The sequence below is a fragment of the Condylostylus longicornis genome, unplaced genomic scaffold (genome assembly GCF_029603195.1).
Source record: "Condylostylus longicornis isolate FDR11 unplaced genomic scaffold, ASM2960319v2 ptg000084l, whole genome shotgun sequence".
NCBI classification, from domain to species: domain Eukaryota; kingdom Metazoa; phylum Arthropoda; class Insecta; order Diptera; family Dolichopodidae; genus Condylostylus; species Condylostylus longicornis.
Genome location: NW_026578052.1, coordinates 9,838,565 through 9,865,756, shown reverse-complemented (window position 1 = coordinate 9,865,756; position 27,192 = coordinate 9,838,565). Strand labels below are relative to the sequence as shown.

General features: G+C 30.6%; 2 protein-coding genes across 5 annotated transcripts; one reads left to right on the top strand and one right to left on the bottom strand.

Annotated features, from left to right (window-relative positions):
- Nucleotides 1–248: 248 nt before the first annotated feature.
- On the top strand, nucleotides 249–27,192 carry LOC129613544 (dynein heavy chain, cytoplasmic). Of its 4 annotated transcripts, none has more exons than XM_055527654.1 (22): nucleotides 249–489; nucleotides 7,629–9,044; nucleotides 9,108–9,307; nucleotides 9,371–9,669; nucleotides 9,730–9,940; nucleotides 11,193–11,234; nucleotides 11,444–11,599; nucleotides 11,668–14,143; nucleotides 14,205–15,787; nucleotides 15,874–15,900; nucleotides 16,211–17,369; nucleotides 17,420–18,531; nucleotides 18,588–18,749; nucleotides 18,804–19,397; nucleotides 19,457–19,697; nucleotides 21,561–21,759; nucleotides 22,779–22,896; nucleotides 22,974–23,325; nucleotides 23,400–24,644; nucleotides 24,699–26,443; nucleotides 26,505–26,773; nucleotides 26,835–27,192. In XM_055527654.1, the coding sequence occupies exons 1-22, from the start codon at nucleotides 249–251 to the stop codon at nucleotides 26,995–26,997; spliced, it is 14,010 nt and encodes a 4,669-aa protein (XP_055383629.1). In that variant the 3' UTR covers nucleotides 26,998–27,192. The 4 variants fall into 4 exon arrangements, with proteins under 4 accessions (XP_055383629.1, XP_055383630.1, XP_055383631.1 ...); XM_055527655.1 differs by lacking the exon at nucleotides 21,561–21,759 and adding an exon at nucleotides 19,802–19,997; XM_055527656.1 differs by lacking the exon at nucleotides 11,193–11,234.
- LOC129613543 (spondin-1) lies at nucleotides 1,109–5,309 on the bottom strand. Its single transcript, XM_055527653.1, has 8 exons — nucleotides 4,918–5,309; nucleotides 3,455–3,852; nucleotides 2,911–3,372; nucleotides 2,626–2,848; nucleotides 2,391–2,565; nucleotides 1,832–2,292; nucleotides 1,605–1,778; nucleotides 1,109–1,534 (listed from the first exon to the last, which is right to left on the bottom strand). Exons 1-8 carry the CDS (start codon nucleotides 5,081–5,083, stop codon nucleotides 1,272–1,274), a joined length of 2,322 nt encoding a protein of 773 aa, XP_055383628.1. The 5' UTR covers nucleotides 5,084–5,309; the 3' UTR covers nucleotides 1,109–1,271.

Below are 27,192 nucleotides of genomic sequence, written 5' to 3'. Positions count from 1 at the left end.
GACATTTATCATTTTGACAATTTTTCAATTTCAATTGTTCTACAAAATTCTTCCTTCAATTGGATTTTTTTCATTCGATGATTTAATAAAAGTATCGTGGAAGTTTTTAAAAAAATTTTCATCAATATAAATTAAATTATTTGTTTTGAAAAGTGAAAATATTTAAATAAAATTATCTTATAAAAAATATATATATAAATATAATTCTGCTCCAAATATAGTTTTTACCCAGTGATTAAATTTTAATCATGGGTGATTCTTTAGACAATACGGAGCATAGTAATGACTCATTAAATGCGACTGTGGTAGATTATGCAGCTTTCGCTAATCATTTACGTAAAGCTGTAAGTGTTTTATTACCGGAAGAAGATTTTATTCCTCCGGCATTAAATGTAGCTCTTGAGGATTCAACTAATCAGGAATGTATAAAAAAATTCATATCTGATCCACAAATTCAAGCGTTATTTGTTCAAAGGAGTTGCCTTAAAGGTAAGTCAAATGAAAAATTTTTACCTATGTATGCAGCTATATCTACCTATTTCTATAATATGTACATATACTTACTAATTGTAAGTGCATATATATCTATGAGTTATCTATATATGAAAATATTGCATACATAATAGGTATAACTGTATATAAACATTAACATGGTAAAATATAACCATATTTTTTTATTTACATTGTGGGCGGCTATGTACATATTTTGCATTATAATTACATATTGCTATGTAGCTAATGAATATAGCAAAAAAAACAAATTCTTAAGAGCTTAAGGAAAAAAAAAAATAAGTAAAATTTCAAAATCTCGATTTTGGCTGATTAGAAAATTGATCATAAAATTATTGGTGATACACACAAATGCGAAATAATTCATATTTAATATTTTAAACGTAGCATGTATGTACTAAGAGCATACGTATGGAAAAATTTCTATAATATCACTGTATTTATTCTGATCGCAAGTGTTATATAAGGTATTTTGCTTAATTTTCAGTAGAAATTTTCTATTTATGCAATAGGTAAATAGAGGCTTTTTCTGCTTTAGCTGCGGTTGTGCGAATCGAAGAACCTATTTAAAAGTTGCAATAATTAGAACTTTATCCAATAAGTATTACGAAAATATATTTTTTACATAAAAAGAAATTACATAATAATTAATGTAGGTAGGTAGGTAGTCATTTATATTAAACGTTAGCTGAAACTGTTACTCATTGTAATCAACTTTCATCAATTTGTGCATTTATTTCTTAAAAAAATTGTTATTTCCCTTAGTTACAATCTGCGACAATACATCTTCTCCTTTTAACAGTTTTCTTTTGGCATTGTTGACCACCATTACTAGGATATCTTACGATATAACGATGACGCTCAGAAATTCCCTCGCCACAGGAAGCACTACATGTGGACCATTCTGACCAGTCTGACATAATACAATCCTGTGGTAATTTATCTGAATTGGATATTGTAGAAATTTTATTTGGAGAATTTTGGGTGTTTAAAGCTTGACGAGATGTAAAATGTTCATTGCTTCCTACAAAATACCAGAACATTGTAAATATTACTTTTAATTTGTTTGTAAACAATAAGAATAGAAAAATTACCATTCATAGCTTTGTGACATGTGTTCATACAATCTTCTTCAGCAAAGAAATTGTTTTTGTTACCACGACATCCTCCATATATAAATACTTCGCATTTTTTAGTTTGATGATTGTACCAATATCTCCTATAAGACGAACGGCAGGGACCACGATCTGCGCTTTCTTGACAAAATTCTAAAGATTCAAAGTGGTTAAATACTTATTTAAAATTGTATACTTTTTCTTACCTCTAGCAAGATCTACGTTAATTGTGCAATCTTGTGCTAGTGTACATTCTTTTTGTTGACTAAGCTCTATGCGTTTTTCGCATTTCTCTATTTGATGTGGTTCAACTAATAGCAATCGAGTTCTTATAGACACACCTTTTCCACATGTTGCAGAACAGGGACTCCAATCACTCCAGTGAGTTGTTGGACATTCTGCATCCGGAAGTTCGGCTGTTTCAAAAGTGCATTCCGGTTTCATACATTTTTGTTTTTCTACAACTGCTATATGAGGACACCTTTTTCTGCCTAAATGATTCAGGAAACTTCTTGTACGCATTGTTATACCAATTCCACATGATGCAGAACATTCATTGAAATTACTCCAAGCTGTAGTTCGGCAAATACCGACTCCCTCACCTGCTTCATTTACTAATGGAGTTAGGTTAGCTAAATTTTCACCTTCATCTTCATCTTCCTGATTACTATTATGAAATTATTTTAGTAATATAGTATAATAGTATAAACTATGCAATTATAGCTTAAAAGTATATGATATAATTGCATAATATTTAACATGCACCTGCTACATTCTGGGATAGCTGCTACACACATTTCTTTTGATACAAGCTGAGTTTTACAATTGGATTTCATCGCCAATGCTTCATTTACATACTCTCTAGTTCTTGATCGTATACCCTTACCGCAAGTGACTGAACAAGGGGTCCAGGATTTATATGGTGTAACAGCACATTCAACTAAAATTTGCCAGATATAAAATCAATTATCAAAACTATAAAAAAAAATTCAATTATAACCTCGTGTATCTTGATCATCATTTTGATTTTCATCTAGTTGTAAAGCTTGTAAGAAATCATCATCACAATTTCTATTTATAATTTTTTCTCTTCTAATAAATAATTTCGCTAATGGTGTCATTTTATCTGTTGTTGGATTATAAAATGGAGCTCTAGGATCTTCTGGATACATTGTAGTTATTCTATACATTCTCTCGCGCGGTTGAGTTTCTGCATTTGGGGACTAAAAAAAATTGCAAAAATAAAAAAATCATAAAATTCTATTAACTTTTTCTTTATTCCTACCATATAACTTATTCCGCTGTCAGTGCCTGCATCCCAAGGATATAAATCGATGTCGGCTGAATCTTTCCACGAACAATCTTCAGTACATAAATTCAATCCATTTATACCGACGACCCAATCAGGTGATGGACCAAACATCGAGACCATTGAAACTTTATGATGTTTTCGATCAACTCTAAATGTTGATGTTGTGTTTGTATTGACATGAGGATACCATAATCCTGGTGCTTTTATTAAAGTTCTTAATCTTGAACCTTTTGTTCTCAATTCTGTTTCAAGTGCCGTTGGGGAACCCCATTCAGCCAATGAACGGAATCCATCTGTTGCAATGTGATTTTCACCCCAGAATGAAAAATTTGAATCATGTGAAGCTCCAACAATATCTGAAAAATGAGTTAACCATACTGCAAATGGAAAATCTTTCGGATGGGTCTCATTAGACCAAATTCCTTCGAAAACAAACTAAAACAATAGCAAAAATATTGTATAAAAATATAAATAAAAAAAATAATGAAAGCTATTATTTAAATAACTTAAGATTTACACTATATTTTGCTTCATTGCAAGCACAGCATTCTTTTTTAATACTTTGAGCATCCGGTTTCTTTTCACATAATATTTTAGTTAATTCACCATCATCAGCAAACCATGAACGTGGTCCTTCATATACCATTGCCGATAATGAAACGCAACCTGAACCAGCAGCTGGAGCAACCCACATTACTTGAATTTCAGTTTTTGGTAAATCATCAGCTTCAGTTATTGTATTAATACATTTTTCACTGAATTTTGTTAAAGAATCTGCATATAATTGAAAACGTCCGACACGTCTAGGGCCAGCAGGGCTACCCCTTTTTCCATTTCCATTTGATGCTTCTGCAGTCAACGTGAAATGTGTAAATTGTTGTAATTTATTGTGGGTTCTAGATCCAAGTAAGAGTACTAAAAATATATACATATGCAGCGAATTAATATAGAAAACGTTGAATAAAATCTAAAAATTTTTTTGTTTTTGATTTTAAACATTTTTCTATTGAAAACTCAATTTTTATATTCCCTAAAATCATAAAACCAATATTTTTTTTTTTTTATATTGTAACATAAGTACAAGTTTATTTCAATTAAATTTTCTATTTCTATTAATTAATTTATTACTTAAATTGTGTAGTAATTGTGAGGAAAGAAATATTGTTTCTTTATCTTATTGTTTAAAAAAAAAAAATATTACATCGTAGGTGTTAAAAAAATTTAAAAACTAAAATATATTTCTAAAGCTACTCATATATAAATTTTAAAATAAAAAATTTAAACTTGAAGTTTAATTTGTAATTTTTTTGTAGGTACAGGATGTTTGCCGTTGAAATTTTTAATTTTTTCTCAAAAAATACAATGAAGTTTTAAAAAAAATTGGTTTCGAATGTGATTTTCGTGACGTTTTAATTCTCAAATACCAGCAAAAACGAGAAAAATGTTGTACAAACTCCTATGAATGCATTTGAATATGACTGAAATCAATAATTTTTGATGATTAAAATGTGGAATTAAAAGTGTAGGCTAAAAATCGAGTATGTTTCCTTAATTTTGATGGTTATTACTTCAAATTGTATTGCTTAAAATATTGAAATTATAACGATAATTTTTTATAATTTATGAATTTGTTATTCATTTTAAAAATTAATATTAAATTTTGATTTCGATAATCCATTAAGCACACATCATATTTTTAAATATAAAGAGGTTATGATTTTATGATAAAAATTAACTTTCCTTTACAGTGATAAGAAATTCAATTATTACACACTCTGTATTGTAATACAATCAATGAACATCTTATATTTATAAAGAAAATCATACTTATACTCATACACAAATATACATATATATTATCTTTTACAATAGGGAAATAAAATTATGTTATCAATAAAATAGAAAATAATTGAAACAATAATTTCCTATTTTTAATTTTCTTATTGTAACTACACAATTAAAAAAAAAAAATCGACTTACAATTATAAGTTTTTCCTGGTTCATATCCACTAGGATTATCACCCAATATTAATTTGTAAAAATTATCACCTCTAGTTCTACGACCATGTGGTGCTGATGGAGCTCTAGGACAACTTCTTACATAACTTAACGATATCAGTGTAATTAAAAACCATATTCGAAACATTTTTTGTAAATTTTAGTTAAATTTTTTATTCTTAAAATTTTTTGTTTTCTTAAAATCGCAACATAAATACTTGAACGAATCAAAGAAAGAAACCGAGTTTCTTAAATGATTTGATATCAAAATAATTTGAGCCAAGAATCAAAATTCAATATTTTAATCTTTTTGTAATTTTTTTTTTATTCTCGTCTTTTTTAAGTTCCGTTGTTTGTTTATGATACGCGCTCGACGTCTGACAGAATATATTCTTTTTTTTTTTTTGCTACATTAAAGAGAAAAATGAAAACTACATACATTTTACATCATATAAATAAAAATGTTTGTAATTATGTGTATATATAATTTACTTTGCATGATTATTGATGTATGTAATAAGAAACCATGAAAAAAAAAATGATGTGGTCAGCGCATAATCGACCGCAATGTGTATTGGCTAGTTTAACAAAAATTTTGCACAATATTATGAAAAAGCCTTTTTAATCATTCTTTCAAATTTCAAAGATGCTAGGAAACTTTTAGTTGAAACATACCTATAAAAATGTAAATTTGAATCTTTGTAGACGTTCACGAACGAATTTCCTGAATTTGTCATACGAATTTCCTGAATAGTTCTCCAGTTAGTTTCAATATAAAGAATTCAAATATCAAATTTAAAAAATTGCGACATATAATTTTTTAGATATGATAAAAAATGTAAAATCGGCCTCTAGTTCAGATTCCGAGACCAGATATTCCAAAAATTTTGAATAATGGTTTTAAGAAACTATTTTAAATAATGGTTTCATTGTTTTAACATCCTCAATTTAATAATTAAATTTCAAGAAAATTGGTTGTGTATTTCTCTTTATATTCGCAAAAATCTAAGTTTGGCCGGTAATAAAATTCCAGTTGCGGACACCTGAATTTTTCCTAAAGTTAGGTGTTTTTTTTGTACTATCAAACGAAGCTTATGTGTCAAATTTCAATTTAATCTGCTGAATATCTTCTTAAAAATGATGAAGTTTGCAAAATCGGCTGGTAAAAAAGTACAACTCCCGCGGCCTCACATAACCAAATAGCTTAATGTCACATAATATATGTGACATAGTTAATGTAAATCCATATACAAATTTTTATCAGAACCGGTTCAGACGAAATGGAATTATACGCGTACACAGTCCGACAGACCGACATCCAGTTAAAAATATTTTATTTCCACTTTCATACGACGGAGAAGTGATTTTCAATTGTAAACTTGATATGCGAAATTTGGTGTTATCACATCACATCCCTTATTGTATGCAATGTGGTCGGTAATTAAATGAAATGTTGTAATTTCTGAAGCATTTAGAAGAGCGTCTTTAAATTTTTAATGAGTAGCGTGTCAAACCAATCTTCTTTATTGTCATATTTTTTTCGATTCAAAAAGTTCATTTCTCATAATTTTTTTTTTCTGATATGCAATTGATCTCGATCCATCAATTAAATTTGTCAAATCGCAAGATCAAATCAAATTCATTTAAATCAATCTGTCAAATTTCAAAAAATCATTGAAATTTACGATAATTTTTGATTTGCATATTAATGGAAAATGTCATTGCCTGGATAGTAAGTCAATTTATTTTATTTTAGTTTATTTTTAAAACATTGCTTTCATAATTTATTCCTAATTTTTCTTGATTGATACACACATATGTAGAGATTCATACAGATGATCATATTCGTATGAAAAATCTTATTTCGTACTCAATTATAAGTGACCTGTGAACTTTTGATAGTGATAAAACATAATGTTATCATCATCATTATTTTTTTTTTTAAAAAAAAGAGGCAAAATGTTCTTTCATTAACATTTTGCTGTTTGCTTTTTGCTTTTCCCCATTGAAATTTTACTTTCAAAAACTCTTGTTATTTGTCTTAATAAATAATAATGCCTATTCATTTTCAATTAAATTGAATTAAAAAAAAAACGAACCATGTCCAAAAATTATGACAAATTATTAAAGAATAATTTTTGAATTTGAATTCGAATTTTGAATCATAAGAGAAAAGATTTTTTTTTTTCTTTTTTGTTATTTAAATTCTGTGAGTATATGTAGATGTTTTGAAATTTGATGTCAAGGATCGTTATTGAGCAAATTATATCAAATTTACATTATTATGCTTAATCAACGGATGAATCTTTTATAAAGGAGTCTTTATATTTTCCCCCGTTATAAAATAGTATTTAAGAAAGACTGCTGATTTTTACATATGTATGAGATTCGCATGTTTTAGATGCGCAGTTTAGTTTTTTAAAATTAAAATTTGAATTTCGATTAGGTATAGAATATAGAATGCAAAATATTGTCCTAATTAAATATTAAAATTAAATTATAAATGAATTTCTTTTGAATTAAATAAAATGTTTAGGTTAAGAAGGCCGCATTATTTAAAATTTAAAATTAAGAAAATTTAAAATTTTATGCATATTTTATGATTTTCCATTAATTTTTGTGAATTTTCATTAAATTTATTAAATATAATAATATTTGAATTTGAATTGAATCTAATATTCAATAATTCATAGAAGATGAGAGCGATCAACCATCTGAAGGTGAAGAAGAAAAGGATAATGTTACTTATTATGTTAGTAATGAAGTTCAATTTACTAATAGCCGAATGGCATCTTTGGCTTGTATTAAACGTGGACTAGTTATTGAAGCAGATAAATCAATTCATTCACAAATTCGTTTTATAACATTTTCTGAAGGTTCTCCATTTGAAACTTTACATGCTTTCATAAGTAAATCTTTGGCACCATACTTTAAAAGTTATGTAAAAGAATCTGGTCGAGCTGATAGAGATGGAGATAAAATGGCTCCATCAGTTGAAAAAAAATTAACAGAATTAGAGATGGGACTTTTACATTTACAACAGAATATCGATATACCAGAAATTACATTAACAGCTCATCCATTAGTACAGAGCGTTATTAAACAATGTAATGATGAAGGACGTAAAGCAAAAGTTTCCGATTTTGGTGAAAAGGTTGAAGATTCAAGTTTTCTTAATGCATTACATAATGGTGTTAATAGATGGATTAAAGAAATAAAGAAAGTAACAAAATTAGATCGTGATCCATCATCAGGAACAGCATTACAAGAAATATCATTTTGGTTAAATCTTGAACGGGCTCTTTATCGTATTCAAGAAAAACGTGAATCACCAGAAGTTGCTCTAACTTTGGATATATTGAAACATGGTAAACGGTTTCATGCAACTGTAAGTTTTGATACTGATACTGGATTAAAACAAGCTCTTGCAATGGTTGCCGATTATAATCCATTGATGAAAGATTTTCCAATAAATGATTTGTTATCAGCTACTGAATTGGAAAAAATTCGTCCAGCAGTACAGCTTATATTCTCCCATTTAAGAAAAGTACGCAGTACTAAATATCCAATTCAGCGAGCATTGAAATTAATTGAAGCAATTTCAAGAGATTTAAGCCAACAGCTTCTCAAAGTTCTTGGAACAAGACGCTTAATGCATATTCCATTCGATGAATTTGAAAAAGTAATGAGCCAATGCTTTGAAATATTTGGATGCTGGGACGACGAATATGATAAATTGCAAGGTTTATTAAGAGACATTGTTAAAAAGAAGAGAGATGAACATTTGAAAATGGTTTGGAGAGTATCTCCTGCTCATAAAAAACTGCAAGCCCGCATGGAACATATGAGAAAATTCAGACGCCATCACGAACAACTCAGAACTGTAATTTTGCGCGTTTTACGACCATCAAAAAATCAAAACACTGGTCAGGTTGAAGATGAACCAGCAGAATCTAAACAACCATATAGTTTAGATACAACAGATTCAAATGCAATTGAAGAAGTAAATCTCGCATATGAAAATGTTAAAGAGGTTGAGTGTTTGGATATATCTAAAGAAGGGTCCGAAGCTTGGGATGCTGCTGTCAAAAGATATGAAGAAAGGATAGGTAAACATTTGAGAAAATTTGTCAAGATATCCAAATTTTCAATATCTTATATTTGCTAAATAGATCGAGTTGAAACACGAATTACTGCTCATCTTCGCGACCAACTTGGAACCGCAAAGAATGCAAATGAAATGTTTAGAATTTTCTCCAGATTTAATGCATTATTTGTTCGACCACATATTCGTGGCGCTATCCGTGAATATCAAACGCAATTGATTCAACGTGTCAAAGATGATATTGAAGCTCTACATGAGAAATTCAAGGTATGCCAATGAATAAAATTTGTAGAATTATACAAAATTTTTTAACTTTGATATAAATTTTAGATTCAATACCCACAAAGCAAAAGTTATCGTCTTTCTGTAGTTCGTGATTTACCACCAGTCGCTGGATCTATTATTTGGGCAAGGCAAATTGATAATCAATTGACAATGTATTTGAAACGTGTAGAAGATGTTCTCGGAAAAGGATGGGAAACTCATATTGATGGGCAGAAATTAAAAGCTGATGGAGATAGTTTTCGAGCTAAGCTTTCAATTTCAGAAGTTTTTCAAGATTGGGCAAGAAAAGTACAAGAACGTAATTTTGGAAATAATGGTAGAATATTTACAATTGAACCAGCAAGGTAATAATTTATTTTATTAAGAAATCTCTTTATTTAGTTATTGTAATTTAAAAATTTTAGATCTCGTATTGGACGCGGAAGCATTTTGAAATTACGTGTCAATTTCTTACCTGAAATAATAACATTGTCTAAAGAAGTAAGAAATATTAAGAATTTGGGTTTCCGTGTGCCATTGGCAATCGTAAATAAAGCACATCAAGCTAATCAAATATATCCTTATGCTATATCTTTGATTGAAAGTGTAAGGACTTATGAGAGAACTTTAGAAAAGGTGAATATCAAAATATATGTATATATGTATTTTATTTTAAGAATCTTAATATCTTATGCAAAATTAGATAAATTATAAATTTATGTAAAATACATTTTTGTTTCACTTTTATTTTAAAATTCAATACGAACACATTTTGCAAATGTTTTTATTTTTGCTATATTTTATTATTTAAATTGTTTTATATATTATATTTATTTTTGAATAACAATTGAAAATTTACATAAATCTTAAGTTTACTTATATGACCAGGAAATTAAATGTTTGTGTGTGTCGTTATTCAACTAAAATATGCTAAACAAATTTTAATATTATATTTATGTGTATTTTAATTTTGAATTTCTATTGTCCTAGAATAGAATAAATATAAATAACAAATTTTCAATTTCATTGTATGTATTTAGGAATATTTAAAGGGAAATTTTTGTAGTGAATCACAATCACAATTATTTTTGCTAAAATATTTAGAATTTTAGAATAAACTAATAATGATGTTAGCCCTAAGTTTTGTAGAACTTGCATTATTAGCAATGTGATAAGTGTGCGTAATTTAAAATCGATAGAATAACGTTCTATGAAGTTATTTATTTGAAATTTTTATAAAAAATGTAAAAAATGGATTTTGTTCATGTTTTCTTCATACATAAATTACTTGAAATAAGTTGATAAAAAGGTTTTTGTTGCACAAATCCGAAACTACTTCTTTTCGTTAGCACAAAAATTTCTGCTTATAATCGTTACTAACTTGATTGCATCAAAAATTCAAATACATTTTCAACCAAATTGGATTGTAGGAATTCAAATCAGTAATTTTTTAATAAAAATAAACTTTTCACAATTTAAAATAATCCTGAACCACTTATTTTTATTGTAGAACCATGACCGATAAAATTTCCATTTATCGAAACACTGGTACAAGTTTTCGAAATTTTACCTTGTGAAATTTTAATGTCGAATATTATTACAAAAATAAAAAATTTAATATATTTTAAGTAGTTACACTGTCATTCAAACCTTAACATTACAAAACTTAAAAAAAGAATAAACCAAAGTAATACAAAATAAAGAAAATTACACTTTCAAAAATTTACAAATTTTTATTCCTTGGTTTCAAAATTGAAAAATTCGCTTTATTATTATTAATTTAACTATGATTTTAGCATTCTGTTTTGAGCTTCTATAAAATTTTATGTTTTATTTTGTCATAAAAATATTTTTTTATAAAAACATAAACTTTGAATTTTTTATGCAGCTAAATAACAATAGGACTCTAGCACAAAATTCAACATTCAAGGTAGATTATTAACAAAAACTGTTATAGTGTTTCATATAGTGTTATTTCAAAAATAAAATCATATATAAATAGTTCGTAAATGTATAATTTTTAAATCAATTAAATATGTTTTGTGCAAAAACAAATTTTTTTTTGGAAAATAATATTTTAAGATGTAAATTTTGCAAGTTTCCATAACTTAGACTTCTTCTTTGTATTATTTCACTTAGATTGAAGAGCGAGCAAGTATAGTCCCCTTGGTAGCCGGATTACGCAAAGACGTTTTGGGATTGGTTGCAGAAGGAATTGGTTTAGTTTGGGAAAGTTTCAAATTGGATCCATATGTTCAACGCTTATCAGAATGTGTCACTCAGTTCCAGGAAAAGGTACATTCGTAAAATTTATGTCTGCTTATTATGATGCATAAATACTAAAATTTATTTAAAAAAAAAAGGTTGAAGATTTACTTGTTGTTGAAGAACAATTGGATGTTGATGTAAGATCATTAGAAACATGTCCATATAGTGCTGCAACATTTGCTGATATTTTATCAAAAATTCAACATGCTGTTGATGATTTATCTTTGCGTCAATATTCAAATTTACATGTATGGGTACAACGATTAGATGAAGAAGTTGAGAAAAAGTTAGCGGCACGATTACAGCATGGTGTACAAGCGTGGACTGATGCTTTAACTGGAAATAAAAAGGAAATTGATCTATCAATGGACACTGATGCTCCAGCTCAACCAACTCACAAGCCGGGTGGTGAGCCACACATTCAAAATACAATCCATGAAATTCGTATTACGAATCAACAAATGTATTTATACCCATCAATTGAGGAAGCAAGATTCCAAATTACTCAGCAACTATTCGCTTGGGAAGCAATTGTAACATCTCAAACACGTTTACAAAGCTCTCGTTATCAAGTTGGTTTAGATAAACCAGTGCTACAAACTTATCGCAACCTGTTGACTAAATTACCAGCAGGTTCCGATACATTAGAACATGCATACGAAGCGATAGAAAATAAAATTAATGAAGTTCATAATTATGTAGATGAATGGTTACGTTATCAAAGTTTGTGGGACTTGCAACCAGACATTTTGTATGGTCGTTTGGGTGAGGATGTTAATTTATGGATAAAGTGTTTGAACGATATCAAAAAATCTCGAACTACATTTGACAATTCTGACACCCGTAGGGCTTACGGACCTATTATCATCGATTACGCAAAAGTTCAAGCTAAGGTTACTTTGAAGTATGATTCATGGCATAAAGAGGCCTTAGGCAAATTCGGAACTCTTTTGGGTACAGAAATGACAACATTCCATTCTAAAGTTTCAAAATCAAGAAATGATTTGGAAATGCAGAGTATTGAGGCGGCAAGTACTTCAGACGCAGTAAGTTTTATCACATATGTTCAAGCTTTGAAAAAAGACATGTTAGTATGGGACAAACAGGTCGAAGTTTTCCGTGAAGCTCAAAGAATTTTGGAAAGACAACGCTTCCAATTTCCTAATTCTTGGCTTCATGTTGATAACATTGAAGGTGAATGGTCAGCATTTAACGAAATTATGAAACGTAAGGATTCTGCTATTCAAACTCAAGTAGCGAGTTTACAAGCTAAGATCGTTGCTGAGGATAAAGCAGTTGAAAATAGGACTCTGGACTTCCTAAACGATTGGGAGAAAAATAAACCAGTCGGTGGAAAAATTCGACCAGATGACGCTTTGCAACATTTACAATTATTTGAAAGCAAATATTCAAGATTGAAGGAAGAAAGGGATAATGTCGCCAAAGCTAAAGAAGCATTGGAGTTACAAGAATCAGCTATTCAAAATAACAGCTCGGAAAGAATGAATGTTGTATTGGAAGAACTTCAAGATTTACGTGGAGTTTGGAGTGAACTATCTAAAGTATGGACTCAAATTGATGAGACACGTGAAAAACCATGGCTTTCCGTTCAACCTCGCAAACTTCGTCAACAATTGGAATCTATGATGACACAATTGAAAGAGCTCCCTGCTCGTTTGCGTATGTATGAAAGCTATGAATATGTGAAAAAATTAATTCAAAGCTACATCAAAGTAAATATGCTAATTGTCGAATTAAAGTCTGACGCTCTCAAAGAACGACATTGGAAACAACTTACAAAACAATTGAAAGTCAATTGGATCATTTCAGATTTAACGTTAGGTCAAGTCTGGGATGTAAATCTTTTGAAAAATGAATCGATTGTGAAAGACATAATATTAGTTGCACAAGGTGAAATGGCCTTAGAAGAATTTTTAAAACAAGTGCGAGAATCTTGGCAAAGTTATGAATTGGATCTTATAAATTATCAAAATAAATGCCGTATAATTCGTGGTTGGGATGATCTTTTTAACAAGGTTAAAGAGCATATTAATTCTGTTGCTGCAATGAAACTTTCTCCGTACTACAAAGTATTTGAAGAAGAAGCATTAACATGGGAGGAAAAATTAAATAGAATTAATGCTTTATTCGATGTTTGGATTGACGTTCAGCGACGTTGGGTTTATTTAGAAGGCATATTTTCTGGAAGCGCGGATATCAAAACATTATTGCCTGTTGAGACCTCCCGCTTTCAAAGTATCAGTTCGGAATTTTTGGGTTTAATGAAAAAAGTTACTAAATCACCTAAAGTTATGGATGTTTTAAATATTCCTGCTGTTCAAAGATCACTCGAAAGATTAGCAGATTTGCTCGGTAAAATACAGAAAGCTTTGGGTGAATATCTTGAACGTGAAAGAACATCATTTCCTCGTTTTTACTTCGTTGGCGACGAAGATTTGTTGGAAATTATTGGTAATAGCAAGAATGTTGCTCGTTTGCAAAAACATTTCAAAAAAATGTTTGCTGGCGTTGCTGCAATAATATTAAATGAAGATAACACAATAATTCAAGGTAATTTTTTCGACTTACGAACTACACACATTTATGTTTTATAACACTTTACGTTTTTTAGGTATTGCTTCTAGGGAAGGTGAAGAAGTTAAATTTATTCGTCCCGTTAACACTGTAGAACACCCGAAAATTAATGAATGGTTGACACTTGTTGAGAAAGAAATGAGGTTCTCATTAGCTTCTTATTTAGCTCAAGCTGTTCAAGATATTAAACAGTTTAGAGATGGTGCGATTGATCCACAAAAGTATATGGAATGGTGCGATAAATATCAGGCTCAAATTGTAGTATTGGCTGCTCAAATTTTATGGTCTGAAGACGTGGAAACAGCTCTACAACAAGCCTCTGACAATGCAAACAGCAAACCTTTAAATCGAGTATTGACGACAGTGGAAAAAACTTTAAACGTTCTTGCAGATTCCGTTCTACAAGAACAACCTCCTTTACGTCGTCGTAAGCTCGAACATTTGATCAACGAATTTGTTCATAAGAGAACTGTCACTCGTCGCCTAATATCTAATGGCGTAACATCACCAAAATCTTTCCAGTGGTTATGCGAAATGCGTTTTTATTTTGATCCAAGGCAAACCGAAGTTCTTCAACAACTAACAATTCATATGGCAAATGCGCGTTTCTTCTATGGATTTGAGTACCTGGGTGTCCAAGATAGATTGGTTCAAACTCCTTTAACTGATCGGTGTTATTTAACTATGACCCAAGCATTAGAATCCCGTTTAGGTGGTTCACCTTTTGGACCTGCAGGCACTGGAAAAACAGAATCTGTAAAAGCTTTGGGTAATCAGCTGGGACGTTTTGTCCTTGTATTTAATTGCGATGAAACATTTGATTTCCAAGCTATGGGAAGAATATTTGTTGGTCTATGTCAGGTAGGAGCGTGGGGATGTTTCGATGAATTTAATCGTTTAGAAGAACGTATGTTATCTGCTTGCTCTCAGCAAATTCAAACAATCCAAGAAGCATTAAAATCACAACAAGATAATAATAAAGAAAGCATATCTGTGGAACTTGTTGGCAAACAAGTTCGGGTGTCAACCGATATGGCTATATTTATTACAATGAACCCTGGTTACGCGGGTCGTTCTAATTTGCCAGACAATTTGAAAAAATTATTCCGTTCTCTTGCAATGACCACACCAGATCGACAACTTATTGCAGAGGTAATGTTATTCAGTCAAGGCTTCAGATCAGCAGAGAAACTTGCATGCAAAATTGTTCCATTCTTTAAACTATGTGATGAACAATTGTCGAACCAATCGCATTATGACTTCGGTTTAAGAGCCTTAAAGTCAGTACTTGTAAGCGCAGGTAACGTAAAACGTGACCGTATTCAAAAAATTAAGGAAAATATGAGCCAACGCGGAGAAGAGAATATTGATGAGGCTTCTATTGCTGAAAATTTACCAGAACAAGAAATATTAATTCAATCGGTATGTGAAACAATGGTCCCGAAATTGGTAGCCGAAGACATACCGCTACTATTCTCTTTGTTAAATGATGTTTTCCCGAATGTTGGCTACACTCGAGCAGAAATGAAAGGCTTGAAAGATGAAATACGTAAAGTTTGCGGTGAGGAGTATCTAGTATGCGGTGAAGGTGATGAGCAAGGGAACGCTTGGATGGAAAAGGTAATTTTTTTAAATAAAAAACTGAAGATCAGTAGGTTAATGTTTAGTTTTATGCTAATCCACACGTATTTTTGTAACACCCTAAGGGATTCGGAGAAACCTGGGTAGAAAAAGTAAGAAAACTGATTAATTATAACCTTAGCTTCCATTGTTGTTTCTATAATTTATTACGTTTTGTTGACTCTAAATCGTCTTTAGTTCAAAATTAGCCATTATTTTTTACTGGAATGAAATGTATTAGTTCGTAATGTATTTAATATTATTTTTTTAGAATATCTTCTGAAGATTACTTAATTATTAAATATTATTTTTGAATTAAGATGTACTTGCAAACTATTTCATGTTTTTTTTTGGTATTTGTCTAAATTTTTTAATGTATACATATTTTTTATTAACTTTCATAATTATTAAATTTTTTAAAAGGTGTTACAACTGTATCAAATATCAAACTTAAATCATGGTTTGATGATGGTCGGTCCTTCAGGATCGGGAAAATCCACCGCTTGGCGAGTATTGCTTAAAGCTCTAGAGAGATATGAAGGTACAGAGGGTGTTGCACATGTAATAGATCCAAAAGCAATATCTAAAGAAGCTTTGTATGGTGTGCTTGATCCAAATACTCGTGAATGGACTGATGGTCTATTTACACATATTTTGCGTAAAATAATCGATAATGTGAGGGGAGAAATAAATAAACGTCAATGGATTATATTTGACGGCGATGTAGATCCGGAATGGGTTGAAAATTTGAATTCAGTACTTGATGATAATAAATTGCTTACTTTACCAAACGGAGAACGTTTATCATTGCCACCAAATGTTCGTGTTATGTTTGAAGTTCAAGATTTAAAGTACGCTACGTTAGCAACCGTTTCCCGTTGTGGCATGGTATGGTTTTCTGAAGATGTTTTATCAACTGAAATGATCTTTGAAAATTATTTATCGCGTTTGCGTCACATTCCATTGGAAGATACTGATGAAGATTTCATTGGGGCCAGTGGTATTAAAAGTTCAACAGAAAAAGAAGAGGAAATATCACCAGCATTACAGACTCAACGTGAAATTGCAGCTCTTATGCAACCATATTTTTCATCTGATGGAGTTGTAGTTCGTTGTTTAGAATATGCAATGGAACAAGAACATATTATGGATTTCACGCGGTTAAGAGCACTCAGTTCTTTATTTTCTATGTTGAATCAATGTGCCAGAAATATTTTAAATTTCAATTCGCAACATCCAGATTTTCCTATATCACCAGAGCAAATGGAGCAATATATACCTAAAGCATTAATTTATTCGTTGTTATGGTCATTCGCTGGTGATGCTAAACTAAAAGTTCGTAGTGATTTGGGAGATTTTATACGAAGTGCAACTACAGTGCAATTACCTGGAACTATTGGAGTACCAATTATCGACTTTGAAGTAAATATGTCTGGAGAGTGGGTACCATGGTCAAATAAAGTTCCTGTAATAGAAGTTGAAACACACAAAGTGGCTGCGCCAGATGTAGTTGTGCCAACTTTGGACACAGTTAGACATGAATCGTTGCTTTATACTTGGTTAGCTGAACATAAACCATTAGGTAATAATTGAGATTGTGTCATATCACTTAACAAAAAAATATTTTTATAGTACTTTGTGGGCCGCCTGGATCTGGCAAAACAATGACTTTGTTCTCCGCATTAAGAGCTTTGCCTGATATGGAGGTTGTTGGTTTAAATTTTTCATCGGCAACAACACCTGAACTTTTACTTAAAACTTTCGATCATTATTGCGAATATCGAAAAACTCCAAATGGAGTAGTTTTATCACCTGTTCAAATTGGAAAATGGTTAGTTCTATTTTGCGATGAAATTAACTTACCAGATATGGATGCTTACGGAACTCAGAGAGTTATATCATTCTTGAGACAACTTGTTGAACATAAAGGTTTTTATCGCTATAGTGACCAAGCATGGGTAAGTTTGGAACGTATACAGTTTGTTGGAGCATGTAATCCACCAACAGATCCAGGAAGAAAGCCTTTAAGTCATCGATTCTTAAGACACGTGCCAATAATTTATGTCGATTATCCAGGTGAAACATCACTTAAACAAATTTATGGAACATTTAGCCGTGCCATGTTGCGTTTAATGCCAGCGTTGCGAGGTTATGCAGAGCCTTTAACTAACGCAATGGTAGAATTTTATTTAGCTTCACAAGATCGCTTTACACAAGATATGCAACCACATTACGTTTATTCACCTCGTGAAATGACAAGATGGGTTCGTGGAATCTGTGAAGCTATTCGCCCATTGGATAATTTGTCTGTTGAAGGATTGGTTCGCCTGTGGGCACATGAAGCATTGAGACTTTTCCAAGATCGTTTGGTGGAAGATTCCGAAAGACGCTGGACAAATGATAACATAGATGTTGTTGCTATGAAACACTTCCCTGGAGCAGATTCAGAAAAAGCACTAATTAGACCCATCCTTTACAGTAATTGGTTGTCTAAAGATTATATGCCCGTAAATAGAGAGGAATTGAGAGATTACGTTCGTGCTAGATTAAAAGTTTTCTATGAAGAAGAATTAGATGTACCACTTGTATTATTCGATGAAGTTTTAGATCACGTATTGAGAATCGACAGAATTTTCCGTCAACCACAAGGCCATTTGCTATTGATAGGCGTTTCTGGTGCTGGTAAAACAACTTTGTCGAGATTTGTTGCTTGGATGAATGGGCTCTCCATTTTCCAAATTAAGGTTTGAAATTTATTCATTAAGTCTAAAAAAAATTTTATTTGATCTGTTTATTATAGGTCCACAACAAATATACAAGTGAAGATTTTGATGAGGATTTACGATGTGTTCTAAGGCGATCAGGTTGTAAAGATGAGAAAATTGCTTTTATTTTGGACGAGTCTAATGTCCTAGATTCCGGATTCTTAGAAAGAATGAATACTTTACTCGCTAACGGAGAAGTAATTTATTTTATTTTATTGAATATATATAAATTTAGAAAATATTTGGTTTAGGTTCCGGGCTTGTTCGAAGGTGATGAATATACTACACTTATGACACAATGCAAAGAAGGTGCACAACGTGAAGGTTTAATGTTAGATTCAAATGACGAATTATATAAATGGTTTACCCAACAAGTTATGAAAAATCTTCACGTAGTTTTTACAATGAATCCTTCAACTGATGGATTAAAGGATCGTGCTGCTACTTCGCCTGCTTTGTTTAATCGTTGCGTTCTTAACTGGTTTGGAGATTGGTCTGATTCTGCTCTATTTCAAGTTGGCAAGGAATTTACCATTCGTGTTGATTTGGAAAAACCTAATTGGCCAGCACCTGATTTCTTCCCATCTGCTTGTAATTTAATACCGGCAAATCCATCTCATCGTGATGCAGTTATTAATGGTTTTGTCTATGTGCATCAAACATTACATCAGGCAAACGCAAGACTCGCAAAACGAGGCGGACGGACAATGGCTATAACTCCACGTCATTACTTAGATTTCATACATCATTTTGTAAAATTATATTCTGAAAAACGAAGTGATCTAGAAGAACAACAATTGCATTTAAATGTTGGCTTAAACAAAATCGCAGAAACTGTTGAACAAGTTAGTTTATAAATAATAGAATTAGGACCATAAAAATTAAGAAACTTAATTTATTTTAGGTTGAAGAAATGCAAAAATCACTTGCTGTAAAATCACAAGAATTACAAGCTAAAAATGAAGCAGCTAACGCAAAATTAAAACAAATGTTTAAAGATCAACAAGAAGCCGAAAAGAAAAAGGTTCAATCACAAGAAATTCAAATTCAATTAGCTGAACAAACCGTGAAAATTGAACAAAAACGGAAAGATGTTATGGCCGACTTAGCTCTTGTAGAACCCGCTGTTATTGAAGCTCAAAATGGTATGATTACAGTGTTTGTTTATTTAGTTTTTTTTTAAATTACTAAAATATTAGTTATGTTTTACTTTCATATATATATATATTAATAATTTATAATTACCTAGCTGTTAAATCTATAAAAAAGAATCATTTGGCCGAAGTTCGATCAATGGCCAATCCGCCAGCACCAGTGAAATTAGCTTTAGAATCTGTTTGCGAATTATTAAATGAAAGCACTACCGATTGGAAAGCAATTCGTCAAATAATTGTCAAAGACAGCTTTATCCCATCCATTGTTAATTTAAAAACAGAGGACATAACGTACGATTTTGTTCTTCTCTTTTTTTTTTTTTTTTTTTTTTTGTAATATAACAAGTTCGATTTCAATTTTTAATTATTTATGGAAGAATGTGACTAATCCAAAATTAAAAAAAAGTATTTATATTTTAATATGAAAGAAATGCTTTATACCATAATCATCTTATGCTTTCTGGTTTTATTTTAGAAAAGAATAATATTGAAGTTTCAATTTTTATTTTAAAATTTACATCTTGATATCATTTCATTTTATTGGGTAAAGAAAATACTACTTTTTTTTTATTTTTTTTTTTTTTGCTAAGAACTAATTTAATGTTGGGAAACTATATAAATATTTGCTATCAAGACTAATATGATTCAAAATTAATTTTTATGCAAGATCAGTTTGGTAAAATGATCGTACAATCTAAATTAAAAGTTTAACAAAATTTTTTTCAAAACTCTTGTTTTGACCAACCTGTTTAAAAGACTCAAGAAGTTATGTAACTGTTTCAAATTATTTTATAAGATAGAAGACAAATGCTTTTCTGTTCATAGTATTTGAGGTATGAATTCTACAACTGAATAAGTATATACTGAATACTGATTATATTTCATTTAGAGTACTTTTAAATTATACTCATAAAATTACATAATTTAAGCATTTCAAATAGCATCTTTGTTAAGCCTATTAACAAAAATCCATGATTATTTTACCAAATTTATTCCGCATAAAGAAATAATTCAAATTAAATTCATTTTGTAATCAATCAATGTAACTAACAATATTATTATACTTCACTTATATTAGATTGTAAATATCAGCAATTTGCGCACAACTTTTATACTATTATTATTATTGTTTAAGATATTGAGCACTTATTAAATTGGATATAAAAAATTCGGTAAAACTGAATTAATTTAAAAAATTATGTTGTCCATACATATTTTTATACATTTAAAGAAAGTGTAATTAAGAAAAGCAAAGATTTTCCACAAAAAAAGAATGTAGCTCCCCTCAATATCTAATTTTCACGTTAATTTTTTTTTTTTATTTTATATTTAGATAAGCCCACTTCAACGTTGTGTTTTGTTAAATTTTTATTCCTGAATATTTGATTTTTACATGCAAAATAATATTTTTAAATCATTCGATAAATTTTTAAATTTATTCTCTTTTTACTAGTGTTAAATTCCTTTAGAAACTATTATATATAATTGAATTTATATACATACATATTCAACATATCTAAAGATTATATTTAACTAGACTCGAATGGTAGATTTATAGGCTTGCCCATTATTTTTGTAATAAATTTTTTTTTTTTTTTTTAATTTATTTAAGAGAGTACCAAAAAATCGTTCGTATTCCTGAAAGAATTTCTCCAAAGATCAAATTGAAAAATGAATTATGCATATATGCATACATTTGTTATGAGGCGATTGTCGAATAAAAGTTTTATACTGAAAATATACCCTATAATAAATATATCATTGCTTATTAAAAAGCTGGATCAAACTATACAATACTATAAACCATTAAATAAAAAAAAATTTTTTTTGTTATGTTTTTCTTTAATAATATAGCCGTAAAATCTATTAAGAAACAACAACTTGTTGAAGTGCGTTCAATGACAAATCCTCCAGCTGCTGTTAAATTAGCATTAGAATCAATATGCTTACTACTTGGTGAAAATGCAACTGATTGGAAAGCAATTCGTGCTGTTATTATGAGAGAAAACTTTATAAATTCAATTGTATCTAACTTCAGTACTGAAGATATATCGTAAGCATGCAATTTTTAGAAAATTTTTAGAAATTGAGTGCCTATTTTTTATAGTTTTGTTGTAGACATTTTTAAATTAAAAATGAAATTGTGGTCTTCTACTTATTATTATAAAATGGTAATACAAATTGAAATACATATAAATGTAAAAATTATATAAAAAATGAAGATAATTGAGAGGTTTTCGTTTATGATGCAAATAAACGAGAATTTTTTTTCAATATGTAATCAATTAGTAAAGGCTAAAAATATTGTATGACAAAATATCTTTGATAATCGAAAAACAATTGATTTGTAAAATATATTTTTGTTCGTTCTTCCACTGAAATTTTTGCCTATAAATATTTTATGTTTTGCAATAATTTTATATCACAATCTGCTGTACAATAAATTTTTTCAAGGATCTCTATTATGCATATTGCCTTAAGACTTCCTTTTAGCGAATGACAAATTTCTTAGCTTCCACGCATCCTCTTTTTAAACGAAAACTATTATCTTAATTTACATACTTCTTTTTTAGAAAATGCTATAAAACATTAAAAAAATTAGTATACACATACATAGTGTTGCAATTTTTCTCTTTTTCCTTCTATAATATTAAATACATAATGTGAACATAATAACAATATTAGTGTAATCATCTTGTTTCAAAAGATAAAACTTACAAGGTGTGGAGGTCATTTATATAAAATCTAAAAATAAATGAAAATTTCATCGTAAGATTAATAATATTTTCTAATAATTTGTTATAAAATATTCATTGTTATAATAGCAAGTTATTTTGAAAAATAATGTAAATTTATGACCATTAATTCATTTTTAAAACAATATCATTTTTTTATAAAATGTAGTTGGAATCGAATTTTAAGTATGATGGTTTTTGGTTGATTATTGTTTTAAATATTCATAGTCATAAAAAACAAAAAACGCTTTGTGCATGCTCTAATCAATTTTTGCTATAAATCAAAATAACATATTCAACACCTAACTAAATTAATCTAATATTCTTGATAAAATAGTGATGATGTTCGTGAAAAAATGAGGACCAAATATCTTAGTAATCCAGATTACAACTTCGAAAAAGTTAATCGAGCAAGTATGGCTTGTGGTCCTATGGTAAAATGGGCAATAGCACAGGTATATAATGCAGTCATCCATTCTCTAACAGTTCTTATTACAATAAAATATTAAAAAATTAAACTTTATAATTCAAGATCGAGTATGCAGATATGTTGAAGCGCGTTGAACCTTTGCGTGAAGAATTACAATCTTTAGAAGATCAAGCTTCATTAAATATGAAACACGCACAAGAAACTAAAGATTTGATAACACAACTAGAACAAAGTATTGCTGCTTATAAAGAAGAATACGCTCAATTGATTTCGCAAGCTCAAGCTATTAAAACTGATTTGGAAAATGTTCAAGCTAAAGTGGATCGTTCAATTGCTTTACTAAAGAGTTTGAATATTGAAAGAGAACGTTGGGAGGCAACAAGTGAAACTTTCAGATCACAAATGTCAACTATAATTGGAGATGTTTTGTTATCTGCTGCTTTTATAGCTTATGGTTAGTTTTAAAGTTCATTTATTAAAAGTTTTTAGAAAATATTAAAATTTTATTTCTTTTTTGCAAATTTTTAGGTGGTTACTTTGATCAGCATTATCGTACCAGTTTATTTTCAACATGGTGTCATCATTTACAATCTGCAAATATTCAATATCGCCCAGATATTGCGCGTACCGAATATTTATCTAATCCAGATGAAAGATTACGTTGGCAGGCTAATGCACTTCCTTCAGATGATTTGTGTACAGAAAATGCTATTATGTTAAAACGATTCAATCGATATCCGTTAATTATTGATCCTTCTGGACAGGCAACTGAATTTATAATGAATGAATTTGCAGGGAAAAAGATTACAAAAACCAGTTTTCTGGATGATTCATTCCGAAAAAATTTGGAATCAGCATTACGTTTTGGCAATCCGTTATTGGTTCAAGATGTAGAAAACTATGATCCAATATTAAATCCAGTTTTAAATCGCGAGTTACGTCGTACAGGCGGACGTGTTTTGATAACATTAGGAGACCAAGATATCGATTTATCGCCATCATTCGTAATATTTTTATCTACACGTGATCCAACTGTTGAATTTCCTCCAGACATATGCTCTCGAGTAACATTCGTGAACTTTACAGTTACCCGAAGCTCTTTACAATCTCAATGTTTGAATCAAGTTTTGAAAGCCGAACGTCCAGACATTGATGAAAAGCGATCAGATCTATTGAAACTTCAAGGAGAATTCCGTTTAAGATTACGTCAATTGGAAAAGAGCTTATTGCAAGCGTTGAATGATGCTAAAGGAAAAATTTTGGATGATGATTCAGTAATAACTACCCTAGAAACTCTTAAAAAGGAGGCATACGATATAAATCAAAAAGTGGATGAAACGGACAAAGTTATTGCTGAAATTGAAACAGTGTCGCAACAGTACTTACCACTTTCTGTTGCTTGCAGTAATATTTATTTTACCATGGACAGCTTAAATCAAGTTCATTTCTTGTATCAATATTCGTTGAAAATGTTTTTGGATATATTCAACACTGTTTTATATAATAATCCAAAACTGGAAGGAAAAACTGATTATAGCACTCGCCTTGGTATCATAACGAAAGAGCTATTCTCAGTATGTTATGAACGAGTCGCAAGAGGAATGCTTCACAATGATCGTTTAACATTTGCACTGTTGATGTGTAAAATACATCTCAAAGGTATCCCTCAAGAAACCAATTTAGATCAAGAATTCAACTTCTTCTTAAGAAGCAGAGAAGGTTTGATTACTATCTCGGATAAAGTAGATGGTTTGACTCAGGAGCAATTAGAAGGTAATTTTTTTCTTTTTCATTTATTTAAAATATATTAATTAATAAATATTTCAGGCATAACCCGTTTGTCGAGTCGTTTAATACTTTTCCGTAAATTGATTGAAAAGATTAAATCAATGCCTGAAATTGTAGCGTGGTTACAGCAAGGAACTCCTGAACAATGCGTTCCTCAGCTATGGGATGAGTCAAAGGCATTATCTCCAGTTGCAACGTCAATGTACCAACTTTTGTTAATTCAGGCTTTTAGACCTGACAGAGTATGCGCTGCTGCACACAATTTTGTTTCTACAGTAATTGGAGAGGACTTTATGCCTTTAGCTGAGGCTGAATTAGATTTTGCATTGTGCGTCGAAAAACAACTTAATTGCAATACACCTGCTTTGTTATGTTCTGTTCCAGGATTTGATGCGTCAGGTCGAGTAGATGATTTGGCAGCTGAAATGAATAAGCAGGTTGCAAGTATTGCTATTGGTTCAGCTGAAGGTTTTAATCAAGCTGATCGGGCAATTAATGCAGCTTGCAAAAGTGGCCGCTGGGTGTTACTTAAAAATGTGCATTTGGCTCCTCAATGGCTTGTTCAATTAGAAAAGAAACTACATTCCCTGCAGCCACATTCTGGATTTAGATTGTTCCTCACAATGGAAATAAGTCCAAGAGTTCCAGTAAATCTGTTAAGGGCTGGCAGAATTTTCGTTTATGAACCACCCCCAGGTATTCGTGCTAATTTATTGCGTACTTTCTCAACTGTACCAGCTACACGTATGATGAAAGCACCCAGTGAACGTGCACGCTTATACTTCTTATTGGCCTGGTTCCATGCTATAGTTCAAGAAAGATTACGATACGTACCCTTAGGCTGGGCTAAAAAATACGAATTTAATGAATCAGATTTGCGTGTCGCTTGTGATACTCTTGACACATGGATCGATACTACAGCTATGGGTAGAACAAATTTACCACCAGAGAAAGTTCCATGGGATGCTTTGGTAACATTGCTATCTCAAAGTATTTATGGAGGAAGAATTGATAATGATTTCGATCAACGTCTGTTAACATCATTCTTATCGAAATTATTCACTGCACGTAGTTTTGAGGGAGATTTTGCTTTAGTTGCAAATGTAGATGGTGTTGCAGGTGGACCAAATGGTCAAAGACATATAACAATGCCTGACGGAACCAGGCGCGATCATTTCTTAAAATGGATTGAAAATTTGTCTGACAGACAAACACCATCTTGGCTTGGTTTGCCAAATAATGCGGAAAAGGTTCTTTTAACTACTCGAGGAACTGACTTAATAAGTAAACTTTTGAAAATGCAACAACTCGAAGACGATGATGAATTAGCATACACTACTGATGAGAGTGTTGACAATTCTATGACTCAGCGGCAAGAAGATGGTAGACCATCTTGGATGAAAACCTTACATAATAGTGCCACTGCTTGGCTAGATTTATTACCCAAAAACCTTACAACCTTAAGACGAACTGTCGAAAATATCAAGGATCCATTATACCGCTACTTTGAGCGTGAAGTTACAAGTGGAGCTAAATTATTGCAAACAGTTATATCTGACTTACAAGACGTAGTTTTGATTTGCCAAGGCGAAAAGAAACAAACAAATCATCATCGCACTATGTTGGCTGATCTGGTTAGAGGAATCATACCAAAAGGGTGGAAACGGTATACGGTTCCTGTTGGATGTACCGTAATTCAATGGATAACAGATTTCAGTAATAGGATTCAGCAATTGCAAAAGGTTTCAAAATTAGTATCTCAGGCTGGGGCAAAAGAACTACAAGTAAAGATTTGATCTAGTGTAAAAGATTTTTTTCATCTACAATTTTCCTTTTATATTGAAGGGCTTTCCAGTTTGGCTTGGTGGACTTCTCAACCCTGAAGCTTACATCACTGCCACACGACAATGTGTAGCACAAGCAAACAGTTGGTCCTTGGAAGAGCTAGCACTAGAAGTTACAATAACTGAATCTGGTGTTGATGCGGACAAAAAGGACAGCAGTTTTGGAGTTACAGGTTTAAAATTACAAGGTGCTCAATGTAAAAACAACCAACTTCTTCTAACATCAACTATAATGATGGATCTGCCTCTTACTGTTTTAAAATGGATAAAGTATATTAGTTTTACAATATTAAATAAAAATATTACATAATATTATTTTACTTTTAAATAGAACTGGCAGTGATCGCCCTGGCAAGCTAACACTTCCTGTATATTTGAATTCAACTCGCACAGAATTGCTCTTTACGGTTGATTTAGCAGTTGCACCTGGTCAAGATCCTCATAGCTTTTATGAAAGAGGTGTAGCGGTATTAACTTCCACAGCACTTAACTAAAGTTTAAATGAACATTATAAACAATTTAATAATTATAATCAACATAAATATTTTTTATGATTCAAGATTTAAATGTTATTATCCTTAATATTGAAAATTAATAAATAATTACATAATCAAAAAAAAAAAATGTTAAACATTATTGTAGAACTACTCAATTATTCAAATGAAATAAATGCATGAAATATATTCCAA

What these genes read in the sequence shown, in the direction of transcription:
- LOC129613544 (XM_055527654.1), top strand. Translation starts at nt 249, where the DNA reads ATGGGTGATTCTTTAGACAATACGGAGCATAGTAATGACTCATTAAAT. An exon ending in GGAACGCTTGGATGGAAAAG is followed by an intron (nt 15,788 to 15,873) that starts GTAATTTTTTTA and finishes TAACACCCTAAG; the next exon opens with GGATTCGGAGAAACCTGGGT. An exon ending in TGCTGCTTTTATAGCTTATG is followed by an intron (nt 23,326 to 23,399) that starts GTTAGTTTTAAA and finishes GCAAATTTTTAG; the next exon opens with GTGGTTACTTTGATCAGCAT.
- LOC129613543 (XM_055527653.1), bottom strand. Translation starts at nt 5,083, where the DNA reads ATGTTTCGAATATGGTTTTTAATTACACTGATATCGTTAAGTTATGTA. An exon ending in GCAATGAAGCAAAATATAGT is followed by an intron (nt 3,373 to 3,454) that starts GTAAATCTTAAG and finishes CTATTGTTTTAG; the next exon opens with TTTGTTTTCGAAGGAATTTG. An exon ending in ACAGCGGAATAAGTTATATG is followed by an intron (nt 2,849 to 2,910) that starts GTAGGAATAAAG and finishes AATTTTTTTTAG; the next exon opens with TCCCCAAATGCAGAAACTCA.